This window comes from Oryza glaberrima, chromosome 9, assembly GCF_000147395.1.
Source record: "Oryza glaberrima chromosome 9, OglaRS2, whole genome shotgun sequence".
Taxonomy (NCBI): Eukaryota; Viridiplantae; Streptophyta; class Magnoliopsida; order Poales; family Poaceae; genus Oryza; species Oryza glaberrima.
Window position 1 is genome coordinate 18,377,628 of NC_068334.1, and position 20,653 is coordinate 18,398,280.

General features: G+C 40.9%; 4 protein-coding genes across 5 annotated transcripts; 3 read left to right on the plus strand and 1 right to left on the minus strand.

The window, feature by feature from the left end:
• Positions 1-450: 450 nt before the first annotated feature.
• Positions 451-3,211, minus strand: LOC127785105 (probable auxin efflux carrier component 5b). Of its 2 annotated transcripts, XM_052312527.1 has the most exons (6): positions 2,424-3,211; positions 2,295-2,306; positions 1,509-1,594; positions 977-1,134; positions 771-847; positions 451-676 (listed from the first exon to the last, which is right to left on the minus strand). In XM_052312527.1, exons 1-6 carry the CDS (start codon positions 3,143-3,145, stop codon positions 604-606), a joined length of 1,128 nt encoding a protein of 375 aa, XP_052168487.1. In that variant the 5' UTR covers positions 3,146-3,211; the 3' UTR covers positions 451-603. The 2 variants fall into 2 exon arrangements, with proteins under 2 accessions (XP_052168487.1, XP_052168488.1); XM_052312528.1 differs by lacking the exon at positions 2,295-2,306.
• Positions 3,212-6,477: 3,266 nt separating this feature from the next.
• On the plus strand, positions 6,478-9,926 carry LOC127784061 (proteasome subunit beta type-1). Its single transcript, XM_052311240.1, has 7 exons — positions 6,478-6,643; positions 6,741-6,848; positions 8,327-8,408; positions 8,850-8,979; positions 9,095-9,237; positions 9,411-9,497; positions 9,597-9,926. The coding sequence occupies exons 1-7, from the start codon at positions 6,603-6,605 to the stop codon at positions 9,669-9,671; spliced, it is 666 nt and encodes a 221-aa protein (XP_052167200.1). The 5' UTR covers positions 6,478-6,602; the 3' UTR covers positions 9,672-9,926.
• A 449-nt stretch (positions 9,927-10,375) lies between these two features.
• On the plus strand, positions 10,376-13,041 carry LOC127784062 (ribulose-phosphate 3-epimerase, cytoplasmic isoform). Its single transcript, XM_052311241.1, has 8 exons — positions 10,376-10,597; positions 11,115-11,119; positions 11,214-11,276; positions 11,359-11,465; positions 11,530-11,627; positions 12,279-12,371; positions 12,488-12,529; positions 12,673-13,041. Exons 1-8 carry the CDS (start codon positions 10,478-10,480, stop codon positions 12,826-12,828), a joined length of 684 nt encoding a protein of 227 aa, XP_052167201.1. The 5' UTR covers positions 10,376-10,477; the 3' UTR covers positions 12,829-13,041.
• Positions 13,042-14,236: 1,195 nt separating this feature from the next.
• On the plus strand, positions 14,237-19,824 carry LOC127784060 (uridine/cytidine kinase UKL1, chloroplastic-like). Its single transcript, XM_052311239.1, has 14 exons — positions 14,237-14,567; positions 14,657-14,748; positions 15,644-15,713; positions 15,821-15,939; positions 16,230-16,326; positions 16,433-16,512; positions 16,647-16,841; positions 16,931-17,014; positions 17,137-17,197; positions 17,888-17,948; positions 18,369-18,462; positions 18,564-18,636; positions 19,041-19,123; positions 19,215-19,824. The coding sequence occupies exons 1-14, from the start codon at positions 14,333-14,335 to the stop codon at positions 19,359-19,361; spliced, it is 1,491 nt and encodes a 496-aa protein (XP_052167199.1). The 5' UTR covers positions 14,237-14,332; the 3' UTR covers positions 19,362-19,824.
• Positions 19,825-20,653: the final 829 nt, after the last annotated feature.

Below are 20,653 nucleotides of genomic sequence, written 5' to 3' on the forward strand. Positions count from 1 at the left end.
GAGAATCGATGATGGCCAACAATGGCAGAAGTAGCTAGCTTGATCGATGCTCTGGGACAACCAGAATAATTAATGCCACAAAAATTCAGAGGCACTTCACAAAATGGAACACGAATCTGAAGAAACATGCATGAGTGCAAGCTTATTCAATGCTCGTTAAACCACTCGCACAAAATTTTGCAGTATCAGATGATCAATATATGGAATCCGAACAATTTTTGGTGCTGCTTAATTGGCATTAATTATCAGATGCTACCTACCATGTCCATTAGGAGTATGTCAGAGGTTGAAGAGATGGCGTTCGTATCTGAACTCTGAAGTTCTAAACTCTTCTTCCACTGTAGAGCACATATACTGTATCTAGCTATTGATTTGGGTACTATTGTACTTTGATTTGCAGTTGCTGCATCAGATTTTTTTTTTTGCATCATTCATCGAGTAAATAGTGCTTAATATTATTTACCTAAGATCAGAAGTACAGATTCTGTAAGTACATAGCTCGATCAATAGTGATACAAAGCTTGATGGCATGCCATGCTACTTTGCATTGCACTCTGATTCTGACGTGCCAAAAAAAAAAAAAAAAAAAAAAACTTAATCCGATCATCGTATGAAGCCTAGAACAATGTAGTACACGATCAACACCGGTAATGACGCCAGTGTCCCGAATATAACCCTGGAAGATAAATTTGACAGAAGGTACTGAAGCAGATCAAACTAAAGAAGTTCAGTGAAATCCAGTTAAACCGTATATAAGATTGTCTACTTACGCTGTGCTGAGTATTTCGGCGTGCAGGCCGTACTCCTTTGCGAACACGAACGTCGTGATGGATTGAGGAAGCGCAGCCTGTTCATCACGAGCAGTTTCATCGTGAGGACTTGTGTCATGCATGCATCCGTTTGAATTCAGACAAATTTCAGGTGAAAGAAGAAAAAAAGAACTTGGCGAATGAATTTCGTGTAAATGTGTGTATGCCTGTATGATGGCAAGACGCAGGAAGTCGCCGCGGAGGCCGAGGGCGAAGGCGCCGACGGCGGTGGCGGCCGGGCCGGCGACAAACCGCAGCGCCATGCCCAGCACGGTCAGGCCGGCGCCGCAGACGATGATCTTGTCCTGCAACGCCATGAACAAACCTGCACAGTACAGGAGAGTACAAACACAAACAAATCAAATGCAGATTTCAGTTAGGAGAGTACAGCGTTTTCTTGTTCATTAGTCCTTAGGTACCGTTCATTTCTCCAACAAGAGTTGAATGAAGATAAAAATTTTCGTGACACGCTTTTCAAACCGCTAAACGGTGTGTTTCGTGCAAAAACTTTCTATATGAAAGTTGCTCTAAAATATTATATTAATCTATTTTTTAAGTTTGTAATAATTAAAACTTAATCAATTATACGTTAATACCATATCATTTTACGTAAAAAATTTAATTTGCATATTTATTAGAAAAGAAGTTAGGAATGATCAAGTCGTGTGATAGCTGATTATTAATTGGTTAATTACGTACCCATGCTAAACATGGAGAGTCCAACCCCGGTCTTGGACATGATCAGCACTGACCCCTCTATGATGCTTGGCGTTTCGACATGCCACCTGCAAAGCAAGAACGACAGTCACAATAAATCAAGCCACAAATAAAGATAATTCCCTGCAAATCTCTCGAGAATTCATCGTTTGATTTGGGAACAGGATCTTGGAATAATCTGCCATAGCCTAAACAAGCGTAATATGCAAGTTTTTCGAGGGGGGGGGGGGGGGGGTTGATTAAAGGTACATATCTGATCATTTGCAGCAAACATTCTCTCCTGACTTGAATCAGACAACTTTATGCCAAATTGCCAAAGTTGTTCTCCATATATATGTGCCTGATTGGACTGTCGTCCAATACATATTCAAGTAGTGTGTTGCTTTACTTGTATTCAATTCTTGATTAATATGGGGCAAACATGAGAGATGCTTGTAGTCAAATCAAGTTACTTTAATTAACAAAAATATGGTTTACAAGTTCATGTCAGCCGTTCCACTAACAATGGTTGTATTTGTTCCGATCCACTTTGATTGTCCCTTTTATAGAGTACTAATTAATAAAGAAAGCTCAGTTAGTAGGCTATATATAAACATTTTCCTATGGCCTGTTTAATGTGTTTTTTTACAACATTTTGACTAGAGAATCTTACATTTCCAGCAAACTGATTTTGTTTTGATAATGATGTTGGTTTATTACTACTACAAATTCATAAAATTACTAATGCGATTAAGCGGGGTAGGGGGACTCGAGTCCCACAGCACCTACGCTGGATCCATCCTGTTAAAAACATATTAAAAGTTACTTCAGAACTTCCACAGCAAAGCGCGCGAATCAGTGAGAGACTCGGACAAAACAAGAATTTCTGCATGCATGCAGTCGCTTACGTAGGCACACCTGTTTGTGACGCACGCCCACGCGACGCCAAGAACGCCCGCGTAGACGTTCGGGTTGCGCGCCACCTTGAGCCACACCGCTCTCACCAGCGGCCACAGCGACCGCCTCGCCGCCGCCGCCGTCGCCGCCGCGGCGGCGCCGTCCTCCACGTCGTCGTCGTCGGTCCCCGTCGGCGGCGGCGGCGGCGGCGCCGCCGCCGCCGTGGTGGCGCGCCTCACCTCGAACGCGAGCAGCAGCAGCGGGAAGTAGACGATGGTCTGCACCACGGAGATCTGCACGATGAGGTCGCGCGCCCACTTCCCGTACATGGCGTCCAGCAGCGGCACGCCGACGACGAGCGTGTTGTTCAGCGTCGCCAGCGAGAACCCAGTGATGCACCACGAGAACCCGCCGCCGCCGCCGCCGCCGCGCTTGCCTCCGCCGGAGCCGCAGCAGCGGGTGGAGGCGGCGGCGGCGCAGGCGGCGAGGGCGAGCGCGACGGCGAGCTTGGAGAGCGCGTCGGCGGCGAGGACGCGGTAGCTGAGGGCGAAGGGGTCGATGCGGGCGGCGAAGTCGAAGGCGAAGAAGGGGACGGCGAAGCAGGCGACGAGGCGGTTCACGGCGTCGCACTGGTCGGCGGTGAAGAGGCGCCACCACCGCACGGAGCCGTAGCCGAGGCCCAGCGCGAAGTAGAGCGGCGCCATGGCCGCCACTACCTTGTACACGTCGCCCCACCCGATCATCTCGATTGGCTTAGCTCTAGCTAGCTAGCTGCACTCCACTGATGAATGTGATGATCAGTAGTGAGATTTTTTTTTGGTGTGCCTTTTGTTGGTGGCGCCTGTGTATATAGAGGGAGAGGTCAGGAAGGTGGTGGATGCATCATGCATGGAGAAAAAAAAAGTTAGGCTCCTTTAATTCAGAGAAAAAAAATAAAAATTTTGAAGGATTTTAATTTTATTAAAAAAATTCCTATAAATGCCTTCGAATTAAATGATCCAATCCTTTAAAATTCATATGGAACTTCCGTAAAAAAAAATTCATATGGAATGGACAATTCTATAGATATTTTGGATGAAACTTCCCTTTAAGTATATTTCTCTCATCCGATTCTTATGTTTTTTTTCCACGATTCAATCAAACGGTTCTGTGTTTTACAATTCTCTATTTTACACTTCAATCACTTCAATTCTTGTTAGAGTTATGTGATTTTTCTATTCCTTCAATTTTTTTTCATTCCTGCTATTTAAATAGGCCCTTAGGCTAGTATTACTGTGTATTATTCCATCTGGTGAAGGAAAAGTAAATGTGTAAAAAAAAGAAACCAAGGAATCATGCAGAAATCAATACAAGGTACAAGCAAATCAATGTACAGTACGATTCATAGGCAGTGTGTTCTACTGTTCCCAATGCTTGAATTAAATTAGCAGCTTTCGAAAACCGGAGTTTTGACCAAGTTCCTTAGGTTTTTAATAGATGATTTTTAATATGTAGATTATTCTTTTTTTAAAAAAAAGTTATGTAGTTATCAGTTTTTTTTAACTTGGTTTATCATGGAAGATATATATTTCAAGTATGACTTATTTACACGATTAAATATATGTTTAAAAGTTAATGGCATCGCTTACTAAAAACTGCAGGGAGATTTTTGGCGTGTAGTATATATACCGATCAATTGTATCAAAAGCAGAGTTTAGTTGGTTCATGACGTGAAATCGTGGATGTACAACACCTACGGATCCGGCTCTTTGACTTTGCAAGCGAACGGCAGATAAGCACAGTAAAATAAGCCTGGTGCTATGGTACATAACAGTGTTTTGAAGTTTTGGCTGTAGCAACAATACAAAACAGTAAAAACCATCGTGCTAATTCACTATTCACTGATACTGTAGCGTACTTGTTGACGCGAAAAACAGCAGTACTGTATCGATTAATCTCGCTACGGGTGAGAATGGATCAAAGCCAAGGTACTGTGCTTCTCTGACTTCACAAAGTCAGATGATCTCGTTCCACAACACTATACCAACTAGACCACTGATGACTACCCAAGTTTTTGAGTGCACGTAGATAATTTGGGGTGCATGTTATTTTTCTCAATACTTGCAATGTCACCTTTTTGGCCGGGGGAAATAGTAGGCTTCACGTACGATTCTCACTTATGAAATTAGTACGAACGGACGCGAGAATCCTAATTCGCACACGCACGCCGGCAGCACGCACTCCCGACTCATATGGCCCACGCGGCGCACGCGCGCGATTTTTTCTTCTCTAACCTACCACCGTTTTCTTTTTTTTTTCACTTTCTTTTTTTCCGTGATTTTTTTATGTTTCTTTTTTTTTGCGTTTTTTTCTGATTACATTTTAATATTCCAGCAGTAAGTGTTTTTAATTTTTTTGTTGAGAGTTTTAAAATCTTGACCTGAAAAATTTTAAAATCTTAATTTAAAAATTTTCAAATTTGAGTTGAAAGTTTTCAAATTTTGAGTTGAAAGTTTTTAAATCCGAGTTGAAAGTTTTTAATCCCGAGTTGAAAGTTTTCAAATCCGAGTAGAAAGTTTTCAAATCTTGAGTTGAAAGTTTTTAAATCTGGGTTAAAAGTTTTCAAAGTTGAGTTGAAAGTTTTTCAAATTTTACTTAAAAAAATAAATTTCGAGTTGAAAGTTTTCAAATCTGGGTTTAAAATTTTGAAACTATGACTTCATATGTAGATTTCTTTTTAATTTGTTAGTTAAAAAAATCTCACAGAAAAAATAAAACCTTATCTACTACCATCATTATTCTAAACTATTATTATCTAATATGCTAATAGATTAGTATAACAATTTATACCCAATAACGAGCGCTGACGACGCGTACGCGCCAGCTAGCTATGCCCGAACATACGGCAACCAAACAGACGGCACAGAAACATGGATACATGATAAGAATACAAGTCCTTCATGGCCCAGAAGCCCATATACAAAGTTTACAAACTCTTTGCCCTCTTTTACCTGTTTTCTTATTTATGCTGTATAAACCTAAGTTAATATCTAAACTGACAGTCTGATCTAATCTACAACGATACTAATCTAGACTGCATGCAAAGAGGTATGTCCATCTTAATCCATCTTATTTGCTTGGGCATCACAAACATATTCTTTGTTACGCTAGTCGCTTTTTTTTTTCCGTGCACTGTCTAAGAGTAAGACCATGTATTTAGCTCTTGTATTTTTTTATATTAGTATTTTAATATAAACTTTGCTTTGCAAAACATGTCATCATAAACTACTTCGCTTTGCAATTTATTTTAGTATGCATGTGGGTGGAGCGACACAAGGTAAATCCATCCATGTGGGACCAAATATACAGCAGTTAAACACTGGAGAAGTGTTTCATCGTACAACTATTGTACAAAACATATCGTACTTATAGCAGCCCTCGAAAGAGTAGAGCCAAACTCAATGGCATAGGCTGTATTTAGTTCCTGAAATTGAGAAGAAGTTTGGGGAAAGTTGATATTCCCCCGTGTCACAATGTAAGTCATTTTAGCATTTCCCACATTCATATTGATGTTAATAAATCTAGACATATATATCTATTTAGATTCATTAACATCAATATAAATATGAGAAATGCTAGAATGACTTACATTGTAAAATGGAGAAAGTAGTTTGGAAAAAAAGTTAAGAGTTTATGTGAGTAGGAAAATTTTGGATGTGATGTGATGGAAAGTTAGAAGTTTAGAGAAAGTTTGGTGTGGAACTAAACAGGGCCATACATGTACCATGCATCAGGGTTAAGTTTCACTCGAATTTCATCACCAAATTTCGGTGCTCTCCCAAACCGCCGGCCTTTGTATCGAATCCCAAACTGAATATCGTGAGAGGGGGGGGGGGGGGGGGGGGGGGGGGCTCGCATTTCAACCCAAGACGATATAAATGCAACCGCAACCGTCACCATGGAAAGCGGGCTCGCTAAAAAGCCCATAAAAAACCACGGGCCGGCCCATGCCCGATCCATATCCAGACCCAATACGAAGTTGGGCCAAGGCCCATGGCCTCGTGGGAGTCGGATCAAGGGTGGAGAAAAGCGCAACGCAGCGAGGCGTGTCCTTTCCAATACTCTCTCTCCTCCTCCTCCTCCTCCACTCCGGCGACTCCTCCGCCGCATCCCGAGCAAGCAAGCCGCCGCCGCCGACGACCTAGCTCCCCGATCGCGGCCATGTCGAGGCGCGGCGACTGGGTCTACGAGAACAACGGCGGGTAAGCCCCCATACTCGATCCCCGCCCGCCGCCGTGGTTTCCTCCGGCTCTCGCTGACGACGGCCGCGGGTTGTTGTTGGTGTGTGTGTGCCTGCAGGACGTGCGTGGCCATCGCCGGCGCGGACTACTGCGTGGTGGCCGCCGATACCCGCCTTTCCGTCGGATACAACATCCTCACGCGCGACCACTCCAAGATCTGCGAGCTGTAAGTCCCGGCCGAATCGCGGCCCCCGATCTGCCCGCTTTGGGCTTAGGGTTTGTTGATTGGGAGGGCTGTGTGGGTTTGTGATGCGCTTGGGAGTCGAATTGGTTGGTGGGATGGGGGATGATTTGGTGATGGCTTTGGTTGATTTAGCTAGGGTTTGGTGGCTGGATTCTTGGGGGGTGATTTGGGGAGATAAAGTAGGGTTTACTTGTCGTAAGGTCTTGATTGTAGTAATTTTAGGGCAACTATTTTTTAACTCGTGCAGTCTGTACACAACATGGTTTTACAGTATTGCAATTAAGGTACGATATGTAATCAGTAAATTTTCTTGATCCATAGAACAGAGACATTGTTGGGTAGTCGTGCTCGTGGGTTTAACTCCTAGTGTATGCTCATCTTTTGTTTGAGTTTAGTGTTGCCTTGTCTTAGGGTGTTCGATAGGCAGTGTTAGAACATTTATGTACACTATTTCATTCATCTATAGGAATGGTTTGTTCGAATGATTCACTGGGATATGAACATAGGCTGAGGAAATGAAAGCTTGTCGTTTTAAATTGCTGATGTTGTTTGTCTTTTGGGATTGTTTTACCATGCTTGGTGACCTCGGCTTACCTTTGTTCAGTGATTTTGAAAATCGATTTTCTTTTGGGTGGTACCTCTGTTTCTAGCACATAATCTTGCCAAGAGTGAGTGGCGATTTTACCTAATGGAGTCTCCATAAGCATGGTTTTGTGAAAAGGGTAGATAGCACTTACTGTACACTACATAACTACATACAAGTATAACTTAACATTGATGACTTTATTTAGTTGAGCCTTTTCCATGTTCTCAATTCTAATCTGAATCTGGTCCAATAGAACCATACCATGTGATATTACTTTCTCCTGGAACTACTTGAGTTTCTTCTGTAGTTTCAAACTTGTTATAGAAACATGTTCAGAAAAGCTTTTATTGTTCCCTACTGTTAACTACGTGATAATACACAATTAGTTTATTAAGTCTACTGGTGATAATACGCTGCACTTCTCTAATACCCAATTAGTTTATTAAGTCTACTGGTGATAATACGCTGCACTTCTCTTTTATTTGGCATGGTTAGTTTGTGATTACACCGATATATTTTTGAGGTGCTATAGGTTACTTTCTTCTAAATTTATTATCTGCTTGCATGGAAGTTACTGAGCACCTTTAATCATGCCACTGCGTGTTACTCCCTCCGTTTCACAATGTAAGACTTTCTAGCATTGCCCATATACATATAGATGTTAATGAATCTAAACACATACATATGTCTAGATTCATTAACATCTAAATGAATGTGGGCAATGCTAGAAAGTCTTACATTGTGAAACGGAGGAAGTATTTTTTTTTTGCGGGGAAAAAACGGAGGAAGTATTGTTCTTTATTGCTATGACATTCCAATATGCTCGTTATCAATAATACAAAATTAAGACATTTTTTCTTTTTTTCGTGTTTAGAGCGGACAAATGCGCACTAGCATCTTCCGGCTTCCAAGGTGATATCAAAGCTCTGCACAAGAACTTGGCTGCCAGAGAATTGGTAAGTTCCCGAGCCATAACTTCGCCACTGTAACAGGGTTGTACTTTCGTTTAGACCTTTTGTTGTTATATCAATACAAGAAATGATAGTTGTTTATTGTGCACTTAATGCTGCTAGTATAATTTTTGATACTAAAGGCAGATGAACTGATTGACTTGCATCTTGCGTCAGAAATATATATTTTTGCTTTTGTTCCTTCTATTTGCTTCTCTACGCAGCCTCCTAGCTGGTTAGCTGTTAGTTTCACAAATCAAACTTCCCTTTCGTCAGGAACTCTGTTAAGCTGGCTAGGCTGCAATTTATTGGCATTATTTGTTAGTAAAGAAGTTTATTGTTTTATACACTTGGAAGTGTTCAAGCTAATGCAAATATGCACTTCTGAATGTTCAGGATGCTCCCAGTATTGCTATCTAAATTATTGCTGCCCATTTGTTTTTGTAGCTGTACCAGCACCAGCACAATAAAAGGATGAGCTGCCCTGCCATGGCACAACTGCTCTCCAACACTCTGTACTACAAGCGATTCTTCCCATATTATGCTTTCAATGTACTTGGTGGGCTTGATAGTGAAGGTAAGGTGCAGATTTTTATTTATGTTTTTTCTCCTTTTCCAATTTATGTTTTATGTGTTTGTTGAAGCATATATATTTCTCTAATAGCTAATAAACACATATCTTATTTTCACAGGGAAAGGATGTGTTTTCACCTATGATGCAGTTGGGTCCTATGAGAGGACCGGCTACAGTGCACAGGGAACAGGATCTGCTTTGATCATGCCAGTGCTGGACAACCAACTAAAATCACCTAGTCCACTATTACTCCCTGCAAGAGTAAGGCACTGAAGTTTTACTAGTTTGTTACCTAGCATGTGCATTATGATTGATCATGTCATGTGATCATCTGGTTGATTTGACATGCAAGTTTATGTGCCACCCAGAAATAAGTGCTCAACTGCTGATTTGAATAGCTCCACTAGTCCTAAGAATATTTCTGATGCGTGCAGGATGCCGTCACACCTTTGTCGGAGACAGAGGCGGTCGATTTAGTGAAGGATGTGTTTGCATCGGCAACTGAGAGGGACATCTACACTGTATGTTTCACCATCTCAGTACTGCAATCCCATCAGTAATGTGTTTCACACCGTCGTATTTGCCACTTTACTGACGCTCGAAGCATGCAAATATTGCAGGGTGATAAGCTGGAGATAGTTGTCATCAACAAAGCTGGGACGAAGCGAGAGTACATCGACCTGAGGAAGGACTAGATCGACGATTATGTTCTTCAGTTACCGCAAATTTGCATCAACAAATTTGCTTCGAACATTCTCCCTGATACGCCAGGGAATCATGCCCTGAACTTGATAGAAACGCTTGTGCTTTCTTGCTTCTATTCTGTACCAGGATTCTCCCAACCTGCTTTGTTGAACTAATCGCTGCCTTGATGCAAATGAGACCGAACATATTTATTGTCAGAAATATCACAATGGTCGATATGTTGAACTGTGCTTGTGTTTGCTCGATATTCGATATGTTTATTGACTTGGTTTGTTTATTTATTTTAGAATGGTGGTTCGTTTATTTTTGGACGGATTGGGAAGGCATGTGTTTCAGGACGGACAAAAATAAATCGCCGCTCTACTTGCTGATCTACTTTTACGCTGGCAACTAGCGAGTAGCGACCAGCCGTGCCTGCTTTGAGTACTTTGTTTTAATTCAGCCTAACCATGTTCTTCTGGGTTAATTCATCGTATTGTTATTGACTTATTGTGATGAATTATCTGGTACACGTCTCTAAAGTCTAAACTCAAACTTTCTCACTGTTATAAGCTTTTCTTTAAAGTTCTTTATTTAAACTATTAAATTTATTATTAAAATAGATAATAATTCGTGAAAACAATCCCTGCCACTGACAAGTGGGCCATACACACGACCGAACCTCTTCGTTTCCCATTCCCAGCGCCGCCGATTACCCGAAGAACGTCACCTACCGCACTTCTACTCGCGCCGCCCCCCAAACACACCACCACCCAACACTATCGGAATTGGTTCGGGAGCAGGTCAAGCAGGAGGCATGGCGGCGGCGGCGGCGAAGATAGCGCCGTCGATGCTCTCGTCGGACTTCGCCAACCTCGCCGCGGAGGCCGACCGCATGGTCCGCCTCGGCGCCGACTGGCTCCACATGGACATCATGGTAACGTGTGCGATCCCCCTCTCGCCTCGCCCCCCACCTTCTGATCCGCGCGAAAGCAGTGGCTCTAGTAGTATCCGGTTTCCCCCCCAAATCTTTTGACCGTGCGTACCCTTTGGTTTGTAGGATGATTTGGTCAGGGTTAGGATTGAGCTTTAGCTTGGAGTTACCATGCACTTATATATGTGCTAAATCGCAGGAATCTGATAATATTTGTTCAAAATGACCTTTTGTTCGACATATCCTGTTTCATGTCTTACTGGAAAGTTAGTGTAGCATAGCTCATAGATGTTCAGAGCAAAGACTATGAGAGAATGTTATGTGTGCGTAAGTTTCTGTCTCTTCATTCTAACAGCCTGGTTTTCATGGTGACAATTTCAGTTAATCCTGATTTCTCTGGTGATCACGTTTCACTTCTTTTTTTCCTTTTCAAGAGGATTGTGTGTTATTGATTATGAATCGAAAATGCGAAACTTGGCTTTTGCTGACCTATGGTTTCTTTCTCCATATGCTCTTGCAGGACGGGTGAGTTTATGTATTGCAAACACCAGAATATGATAGATCAATGGCGATTGAAGTGGTGGTGTTGTAGTGCTAAAGAACTAATTCACATATGCAGGCACTTTGTTCCTAATCTTACTATTGGAGCTCCAGTGATTCAGAGCTTGAGGAAGCACACCAAGTATGGTGGTGCTCTTTTACTCACCTTGTTAACTCTTGTTCCTATATGTACCTATAATGCTCACCATTCTGAAATTTTCTAGGGCATATTTGGACTGCCATCTTATGGTGACCAATCCTTCGGATTATGTAGAACCATTAGCAAAAGCTGGTGCCTCAGGTTTCACATTCCATATAGAAGTATCCAGAGGTAAATATATAATTGTTGAGAAGCAGTTAATGGTTTTCCTTGTCTTACGAAAAACCTGGTGCAGACAATTGGCAAGAACTCATCCAAAGTATCAAAGCAAAGGGTATGCGACCGGGTGTATCATTGAGGCCAGGCACTCCTGTGGAGGAAGTTTTTCCCCTGGTAATTGCTCAATATAACTTCTCTAGATCCCATGCTCTATTTCCACACGCAGTTCATAATTATGACATAAATGCCTTTCTTAACATATCCAATAAGTGCTCAAACTGGGAGTAAGCTTATGTTCATTTACACTCGAGCTGCACAATTTGTTTCATTTATAGTTATCCTGTTCTCAGTATCCAGGCATATTCCCTCTGTAGTTCTGAATCTTAACTCTTGAACAGTGATCATGTACCAGTCCTGGTTGCTGTATATTCTGTACCACTCTAGTGGCAATATATTTTGCATGTTATTTCTTTGATTGGTAAATAAGCAAATCCTGTTCTTCCCATGTTCAGGCATAGCTAACTTCCCGTTCACTATATCCAGCATTACATGTCTGTTTTCTGCAGCATGACCTGCATCGAAGATCAAGAGACATTTGTTTAACAAAATAATGATCAGGTCTCAAGATACTTGTGATAAGGAGCTAGCAATTTACTGCCTAACCTTGTTTTCCTATTGAATTCATTATAATCATATTGTTGGCTAGCAACTTCACTCTCACTTATCTGAAACTGATTTCTGACAATGCTAGTTAAGGCTGTGGGCATATCTTGCTCTGTGAGTTTCACGCATCATCAATTGTTCTATTGATAACAAATTCTTCAGGTGGAGGCAGAAAATCCTGTTGAATTGGTTCTTGTTATGACAGTTGAACCTGGCTTTGGTGGTCAGAAGTTTATGCCAGAAATGATGGAAAAGGTATTATTACTGCATCAAGTGCCATTTAGTATTCCTGATTGTTTATAGTTTATACTGTATTTTTGTGTATCTATGTTTTACAACTATTCTGATCATTTTGAAACATGGTGCGTTAGGTGCGTGCCCTGAGAAAGAAGTACCCATCCCTTGACATCGAGGTACAATATGTTCTTCACAGTGTAGTGTGGTGCAATGTTATTTATGATTCTTGTCTAAAGCACACTGATTTAATCGTACAGACGCTCGGGGGCTATTTAGTTCCATTTTATCAAAACATATTCGTTTTTGTTTTTTCTTTTAGGTTGATGGTGGTCTGGGTCCTTCCACCATTGATGTGGCTGCATCTGCTGGGGCTAACTGCATTGTCGCTGGAAGCTCAATATTTGGAGCAGCTGAACCAGGAGAGGTCATATCGGCACTAAGGAAGAGCGTTGAAGGATCTCAGAACAAAAGCTGATCTGTGGTTTTGTACTCGGTTTCTATTGTAAACTAGGGCCACTCTGCACGTCTTCTTTACAGAGATCCCCAGATTGCACTACGTGAGCTGTTGAGAGATAATAAAATGTGCCCTTGGCAGTTGGCACTGATTCCAGTGTTACTAAATGTTAAAACTCTTGGGTCCGTTTTTGATGGACAAGTCACAAGTAAAGCTTAATGATACTTTGCATGATTTGCATCCTGCCCTGAATTTGTCAGTCTTTGTCTTCATATGTGGTCGCTGGGTGTTTCGGTTTGGATCCGATTCCTAACACGAGGTTTACATGAATCCCATCCCATACTGTTCAGAGGGAATAAGACATTGTGAATCCCATGGTTTATCTATCGATCTATCTATCTCCAAGGCTGGAGCATCTGCATAAATATGTGACATCAGACTTGTACGAATTCATCGTTCCATGTTTACCCTTTAAACTTTTGACAAATTTATATGAAAAAAAAACCACCAAATTCAAATGAGTTTTGCAGAAATCGAATCCTTTCGTCTCAAAATTATAACTACTTCTAGCATTCAAAATTTATCTCAAAATATAACTTCTTTATTAACAATCTCTTTTCATTCAATTACAATCTTCCACCGTTTAATTCCCACTTACCTTTGTTTTTCAACCCATCATAATTTTCTCCTTTTAATTCTACCCACTGTCTTAGTATTTGTGTGTAAAATTAAAAATCCTTATATCTTAGAACGAAGATATGCAAACACTGTGGCACTGTGCCATTGACTCACTCGAATGAGAGAAACGCCCAGGGATCCTCCAGCTAACTCCACAAGATGATGATTTAGTTGGCTTGGGTTCAAAATCTCTCCCCTTCCACTTATTCGATATCAGATGCTTCCCTAGTATTCATGTTTTTTTTACTACCTCCATCCCATAATACTTGTCGTTTTGAGTTTTTTTTAATGTTTGTTCATTCGTCTTATTTAAAAAATATATAATTATTATTTATTTTATTTGTGACTTGATTTATCATAAAAGTATTTTAAGTATAACTTATTTTTTTATATTTGTATTAACGTTGCAAGAAAAAAAAAACTTTATTTACTGTGGGACGGAGGCAGTAACTCCCTCGAGTGAGACAGATCAATGACAGCCAGGTGGTCCAAATAGTGGAGCTCCAGGCGGAAGCATCTGTGCCTCATGTCCCCCGTCCACTGAACCGTACGCTTCCCCATCCCAACCACCCTAGACCCAGCTTTCATACACCTTCACATCCGGCCCCACCTGTCATACACCCGGTGTACAAACACCAGGTCCATGCAACCATCGGCCCCACCACAAAACCCGGCCCATTTTCCCCATCAAATTACTACTTATCCGAAATTCCCAAACTACATTTCTTTTTTTTTTTATTTTCGTTTTAAAAACCGATCGAGAGAGAGTGAGAGGCGAGCGAGAAGATCCCGACCAAAACCCGCGAAGGCAGCGAGATCGATCGGCGGCGGCGGCGGCGGGGAGATCATGCCGGAGAAGGCGGTGGACGACGTCATGGACTCGGCGGTGGGGGCGCACTTCAGCGGACTCCGCCTCGAGGCGCTCCGCCTCTCCTCCCCCTCCGCCCCGTCCTCCCCTTCCTCCGCCAAGGCGGCCGCGGCGGCGGCCGCCCACTCCAACGGCGCCGTCTACGCCAACGGCGTCGCCGCCGACGCCGCGGAGCTTGTGTCGCCATCCGCGCTCAGGCAGCCCTTCGTCATCGGTAGTAACTAATTCGAGCCCTTCCTCGTCGGCATTGTTTTTTGCTTGGTTTAGCCTCTGTTTGCGAGGATTTCTCTTGGATTTTTCAAGGGGTTTCGGGTGGGACGGCGTCGGGGAAGACGACGGTGTGCGACATGATCATCCAGCAGCTGCACGACCACCGTGTCGTGCTCGTCAACCAGGTGTGTGTGCCATCATTTTCTTCTATAGTTTCACATTGATCTGTGTTACTAGCTTAGCTGAACTCTGGGGTTGCATAATGCGGCATATGTGCTAAATCATGGACTGATAGTGATCAGGATTAGGAAATTTTCGAGTAGGTTTGATGTGTCCTTTAACCAGCTTACTAACGTGCTTCTGCCATTTCCCTACTACTTTTTGGAAAAGTAATCTGTTTAGATCTATTCTGCTAGATGAGTGTCTCTATGCATTCATCTTTCTTGCAATTCATTGCACCTAATGCTCATATTACAGCTGTGAAACTAAGCAATGAAACTGTTCACAACCTTATATTTTATATGAATGGAAAACATGGCATGAATGGACACGGGTAACTTGATGTCTGATCAGTTTTTCTGGGATATGCCTGAATGTTACCTCAAGTTGTGCTACCTCTAGCATGAATGCATTTAGGTCACTTACGGTAACTGGATGTTTGGGGGCATCCATTCAGGCACCACATGATCTAGAGGATGGGAATATCAGTTTGTGATAAATGCAACTCAAAATATTTATAGTTAGCAGAAATGTGGCACAACCATGTTTTCCATGGAATAGCAAAACACAGCTAAATGTGTATTGTCCACAGCTCCGTCCTGGCTCCACCCCCTTCGATGTTCTTCTCATGTTTATAAATCCAGAAACCGTTAGTCCAATTTATTTGGGAAATTATCTTCTTGGTGTCTGTGTGACAACCCATATGCCACATTGGTTAGTTGATCTTTCAACCAATAGTCCACCTGCAAATGATGCGTCATTAGTTACTTCAGTTTTTTTCCTGACAAGTCTTAGTGTCGTCTCGCTCCACCAGAAATGCTTTGAAGAGCCAGTAAATTTCATTTGGGTTTTAACTTGCAGGATTCCTTCTACCGTGGGTTAACTGCTGAAGAATCTGCACATGCCCAAGATTACAACTTTGATCACCCTGGTACTTGACTTGTCGTTTGGATGGAATTACACTCCCTGTTTTAGTGATCAGAGCCTGAGTTGGCATTCTTTTGTTTCTAATGTGAACAAAAATATCTTTGCTTGCAGATGCATTTGACACAGAGCAGCTTCTGGAATGCATGGGGCAGCTAAAACGGGCACAACCTGTAAATGTTCCTATATATGATTTTAAGAATCACCGACGGTCCTCTGAAAGCTTTAGAAAGGTAGTTCTGTGAGCTTTTAATCTAGGTTTCAAGTCATTGGCCTTTTGAATAACATTGAATAGTTGTTGCTTTCCCCCCTAATCTCTCTGCAATGATATGACCATTTATAGCTGATATATGCCCTTTGTACATGAAAAAAATGAAAATTGACAACATTGCATTTTGTTTCGAATGTTACTGTGCACATTTGTTAATTTTTCTTGATGTATTTTCATGATTCCTTATTAACAGTTAAGCGAATAAACTGCAATGTTGCTTATTAAATGACTGATAAAATTTTGTTTTGCTAGGTCAATGCATCAGATGTCATTATATTAGAGGGCATTTTAGTCTTCCATGATCAAAGAGTTCGCAATCTGATGGACATGAAAATTTTTGTGGACACAGGTTTCTCATTTTCATTATTATGTTGGGTTTGCCTTGAACTGCTTCCTGTTATTAGCTGGAATATTTGTTCACTTCTTTTTTGGGTGCCCATGATGCATCCAATCAGATGCTGATATTAGGCTAGCTCGACGAATAAGGCGTGATACAGTTGAAAGAGGTAGAGATGTTAGCTCGGTGCTTGAGCAGGTACTTCAACTTGTTTTATTTTGCGTTTTTATATTAATATTGTTCTTGTGCTTTGTAAACAGGTTTTTGTCTTTTTACCTTTCTGATTTCAATTTTTCTACATATATAATTTGAAATTCTGTTGGCATCTGTAGTATGGCAGGTTTGTGAAGCCAGCATTTGATGATTTTGTTCTCCCTTCGAAAAAATATGCCGACGTGATCATACCACGAGGAGGTGATAATCATGTGGCAATTGACCTGATTGTTCAACATATTCGTACTAAGCTTGGTCAGCATGACTTGTGCAAAATCTATCCACATGTTTATGTGGTTCAAACAACATTCCAGGTTAGATTATTTGCACTTATCTTTAAACTTTATGCTTTTCTTTGCTAAATTTCATAATATTCTTCTACTTTTCATGGTGAATTCAACAGATCCGAGGAATGCATACTCTGATTCGTGACAGGGACATCACTACACCTGACTTTGTCTTTTATTCAGATCGGTTGATCCGTTTGGTACTACTTTTGTATATATAGCTTTTATAACTTCTCTTTAACTTCATAAATTTTTTTTTTAAAAGATCCAGATTTTGAATTGATTCAACTCATTTGCTATTGGTATGGAAATGCCATGTCAGGTAGTTGAGCACGGACTGGGGCATTTGCCATTTACAGAAAAGCAGATTATTACTCCAACAGGTATTTTCAAATGGTACCACATATTTTTGGTTTCATTCTTTTTCAGTTGTTTAACAGTGTTACAAATTATTCCTACAAAAGACTGAAAAGAGAGCGCACATAACCCATCCTGCCATCAAAACGGCTCCATCCCACTGTGATGCAGGGGGTGCACGGTTTCATTCTGGTTGCTAATGCTAATATTGTTTTATATCATAAGTTCTGAACTGGTGTGAATCCACCTACGAAAAGGAGTTTTTTTAATTGTTCATAGTTGTAAGACAACTGATTCAAATTTGACTAGTGTGCTACATAACAATTCTCTAAAATCACCCAAAAATTTGTTGAGAAAAAAATTTAGGATTGATGCTGCAGATGTGGCCTGCAGCTGGGACTCGTTGTTATGGAGAACCTTTACTTAATTAATTCTGCTGCTGCAGACCTTTGGAATTAGCTACTTTCATATGCTTCTGAAATTTTCCCTTCGACGTAGGAGTAGCAATTTATGGTTGGCTGCAAACAGGTTTTTAGGGGTCTGATTTAGTGCAAATAGAAAAACAGCATACCTAGAACTTCCCAACAAGTTTGCTACATGATACTCTGCATGTCGTACCTCTATGCATTTAGTATTTGAAATTAGCTAGCTCTACAATGCTTTCCTTTTTCAGAACATCAACTCATGCATGTATAATTTGTTTCTTCTGGGTCTAGGGTCCATTTATATGGGAGTTGAATTTTGCAAGAAGCTCTGTGGAGTGTCTATTGTCCGAAGGTACGTTATGAAATGATGAAGTAATTAGCAAACTAAAAATTCAAGCAGACAACATTGGCAGGTGCATTTTGAAGGATGGCTGCATACTGAATTGACTCTGTCCAACAGCAATTTTCTGGATCCTTGTGTTGAGATGCTACCTTAGAACTCAAGATTATTTGTTATTAGTAGAATTTTACATTATACTTTGTTTTGTATTGGATTTTGGAACCTCTTCCTTTATGTATGTTATGTGTTCTGTAACATTTTTTTCTAGGTCAGACTAGTGCATTTATCGATCTTCATGGTACCATGCATCATGTCCCAATTTTTAACTCCAAATTACTTTTTTCCTAGTCATTCTTCCGTAATGTCGTGAAATATTAGTATTACAGAAGATATTTCAACATCTTTTCATTAACATGTATCATTGTATTGCAGTGGTGAAAGTATGGAGAATGCATTGCGTGCTTGTTGTAAAGGAATAAAAATTGGCAAGATTCTAATACATCGTGTTGGAGACAATGGACAGCAAGTAAGTACATAGATTTTATGATTAATGATTATTGAAAAAGGATCCTCAGAATGACTTAGTTCATATAGTTTGAATAATTATTATTCACTTTGCCATTGCAGCTTATATACCATAAACTGCCCATGGATATTGCTGAACGGCATGTTCTTCTTTTGGATCCAGTGCTTGGTACAGGTCAGTTTTGCATGGTCGCTCTATATGTATTTTCATTCATTTGTTGGAACTTAAGCTAACTGACTTGTGAACCACTGATCATGGACGACATTGCCTTTGCTATGCATGCCTGCACTTATATATCTTGCATTTATCCAGAAGCTTTTCTGGACATTGGAAGATATTATTGCCTATTGGTTTCCCTGTTGGGAACACCTTGATTTTTTTAAAAAAAGTATAAGGCAAGTATGAATCATTAGTCCATGATTATGTTCTGAATGAATGAACAATCAAAGACTGCTGCTGCTGCAATGTTTGGCTAGATGCTCCACCAGCTTTAGGCCATCTGCAATTTTATTCATAGCGCCAGTATCTGACACTACTTTATAACTGAGTGTCCTTCATCGTTGTTTTGTACTCCGTAGGTAACTCAGCAAATCAAGCTATTGAGCTTCTGATAAGAAAAGGTGTTCCAGAGGAGCGAATCATATTTCTCAATCTTATCTCGGTAAATCCATTAACATACTAAACTAACTGTTCTGTTGCTCTCCGCCCTATTTTAGTTTTAACTGGATCTGTCTACCTTTATTTGTAAACAGGCTCCTGAGGGAATTCAGTGCGTCTGCAAGCGATTTCCGAGGCTGAAGATTGTAACCTCCGAGATCGACACCGGGTTGAGCGAGGAATACAGGGTAATCCCAGGGTTGGGAGAGTACGGTGACCGCTACTTCGGCACAGATAATTGATGCTTCCATAGCAATCGCTGGAGGTGTTGCTCCCTGGAGAAGGATCATGCATCGGAAGCAACATTTCATACCATGATGAAACTATGTGGATGAGTCTTAGCTGTTGTATTTGGCTGCAGTGCAGTACTACATCGTTTGTCAAATTGGTATGCGAGGTAGCATGTCAGAGAAATTGGTATGAACCCGGGCGGCCGAAAGAAAAGTATGGTGTACATCTGTAGCTGTTGTTTAGCCTCCAAAAACCAGAACCATGGCGTTAACGGAGGGCAATGCAAATTGTGTGCTAATCGTGATTGTTTGTTTTGAGCCTTTTTTTTTTCGCTCAGATGTGTACTGCATGTCTGCATTCCTTGCTGGGAATGCGAGAAATGAGATCTGCCTGCAAGCGCATTCTAATAAGACTGTTCGAATGTAACAGAACAACTAACATGATAAATTAAATATTAGTTAAATTTTTTTAAAAGTATTTTTTCTTCAGGAACTTATTCCTTTTAAAAAAGTGTACTGTTCAGCCGTTTGAGAAAAAACGCTTCTCAAGAGTCAATTCGTTTGAGACTTGGAGAGGTGTACATTTGGCTGCAGCTTTGACGTCAAAGCTTCACAAACGAGTCGTTAACGGGTTCAGGCGAGTATTTTGCCGCGTATGGAATATAGGCCGCACGTGGACCGTAATCCGTCAAAGGGCGTTTTGGATTGAAGCCAAAACATGATCAATTGGAGTAAACATGCTAGTTTGGATTGACGCTAAACAATTAGTAGTACCCATGCTTAATTTGGCTATATTCTGGAATCTTCTTCACTCATTAAATTTTGGCTTTTTATTGGTATTAAACCAAACATAGGTGGTGTTTGAATCTCCTGAAGATAAAGTGTTTCACGTAAAACGAGATTGTAATAACGTATGATTAATTGTGTTTTAATTATTATAAACTTGAAAAATGGATTAATTGTAATAACGTATGATTAATTGAATTTTAATTATTATAAACTTAAAAAATGGATTAATCTGGTATTTTAGAACAACTTTCATATAGAAAGTTTCGCACAAAACGTACCGTTTAGTAGTTTGAAAAGCGTGCAACTTTAATCTAAAATTTAATCCACACTTTTCAGGACTAACGAACGGAGCCTATATAGACTAGCTAACTTTGCCCTATCAAAAAAATTGGTAGTGGCACTACCAACTAATTGGTAGGGTAGAGAACCAAATAGACCCAAAAGCCCAAATAATTTCGGCCAGATACACAACTGCAATCACGTTCTGCCCTAAATAGTGTGGGCTGCCCGTTCCA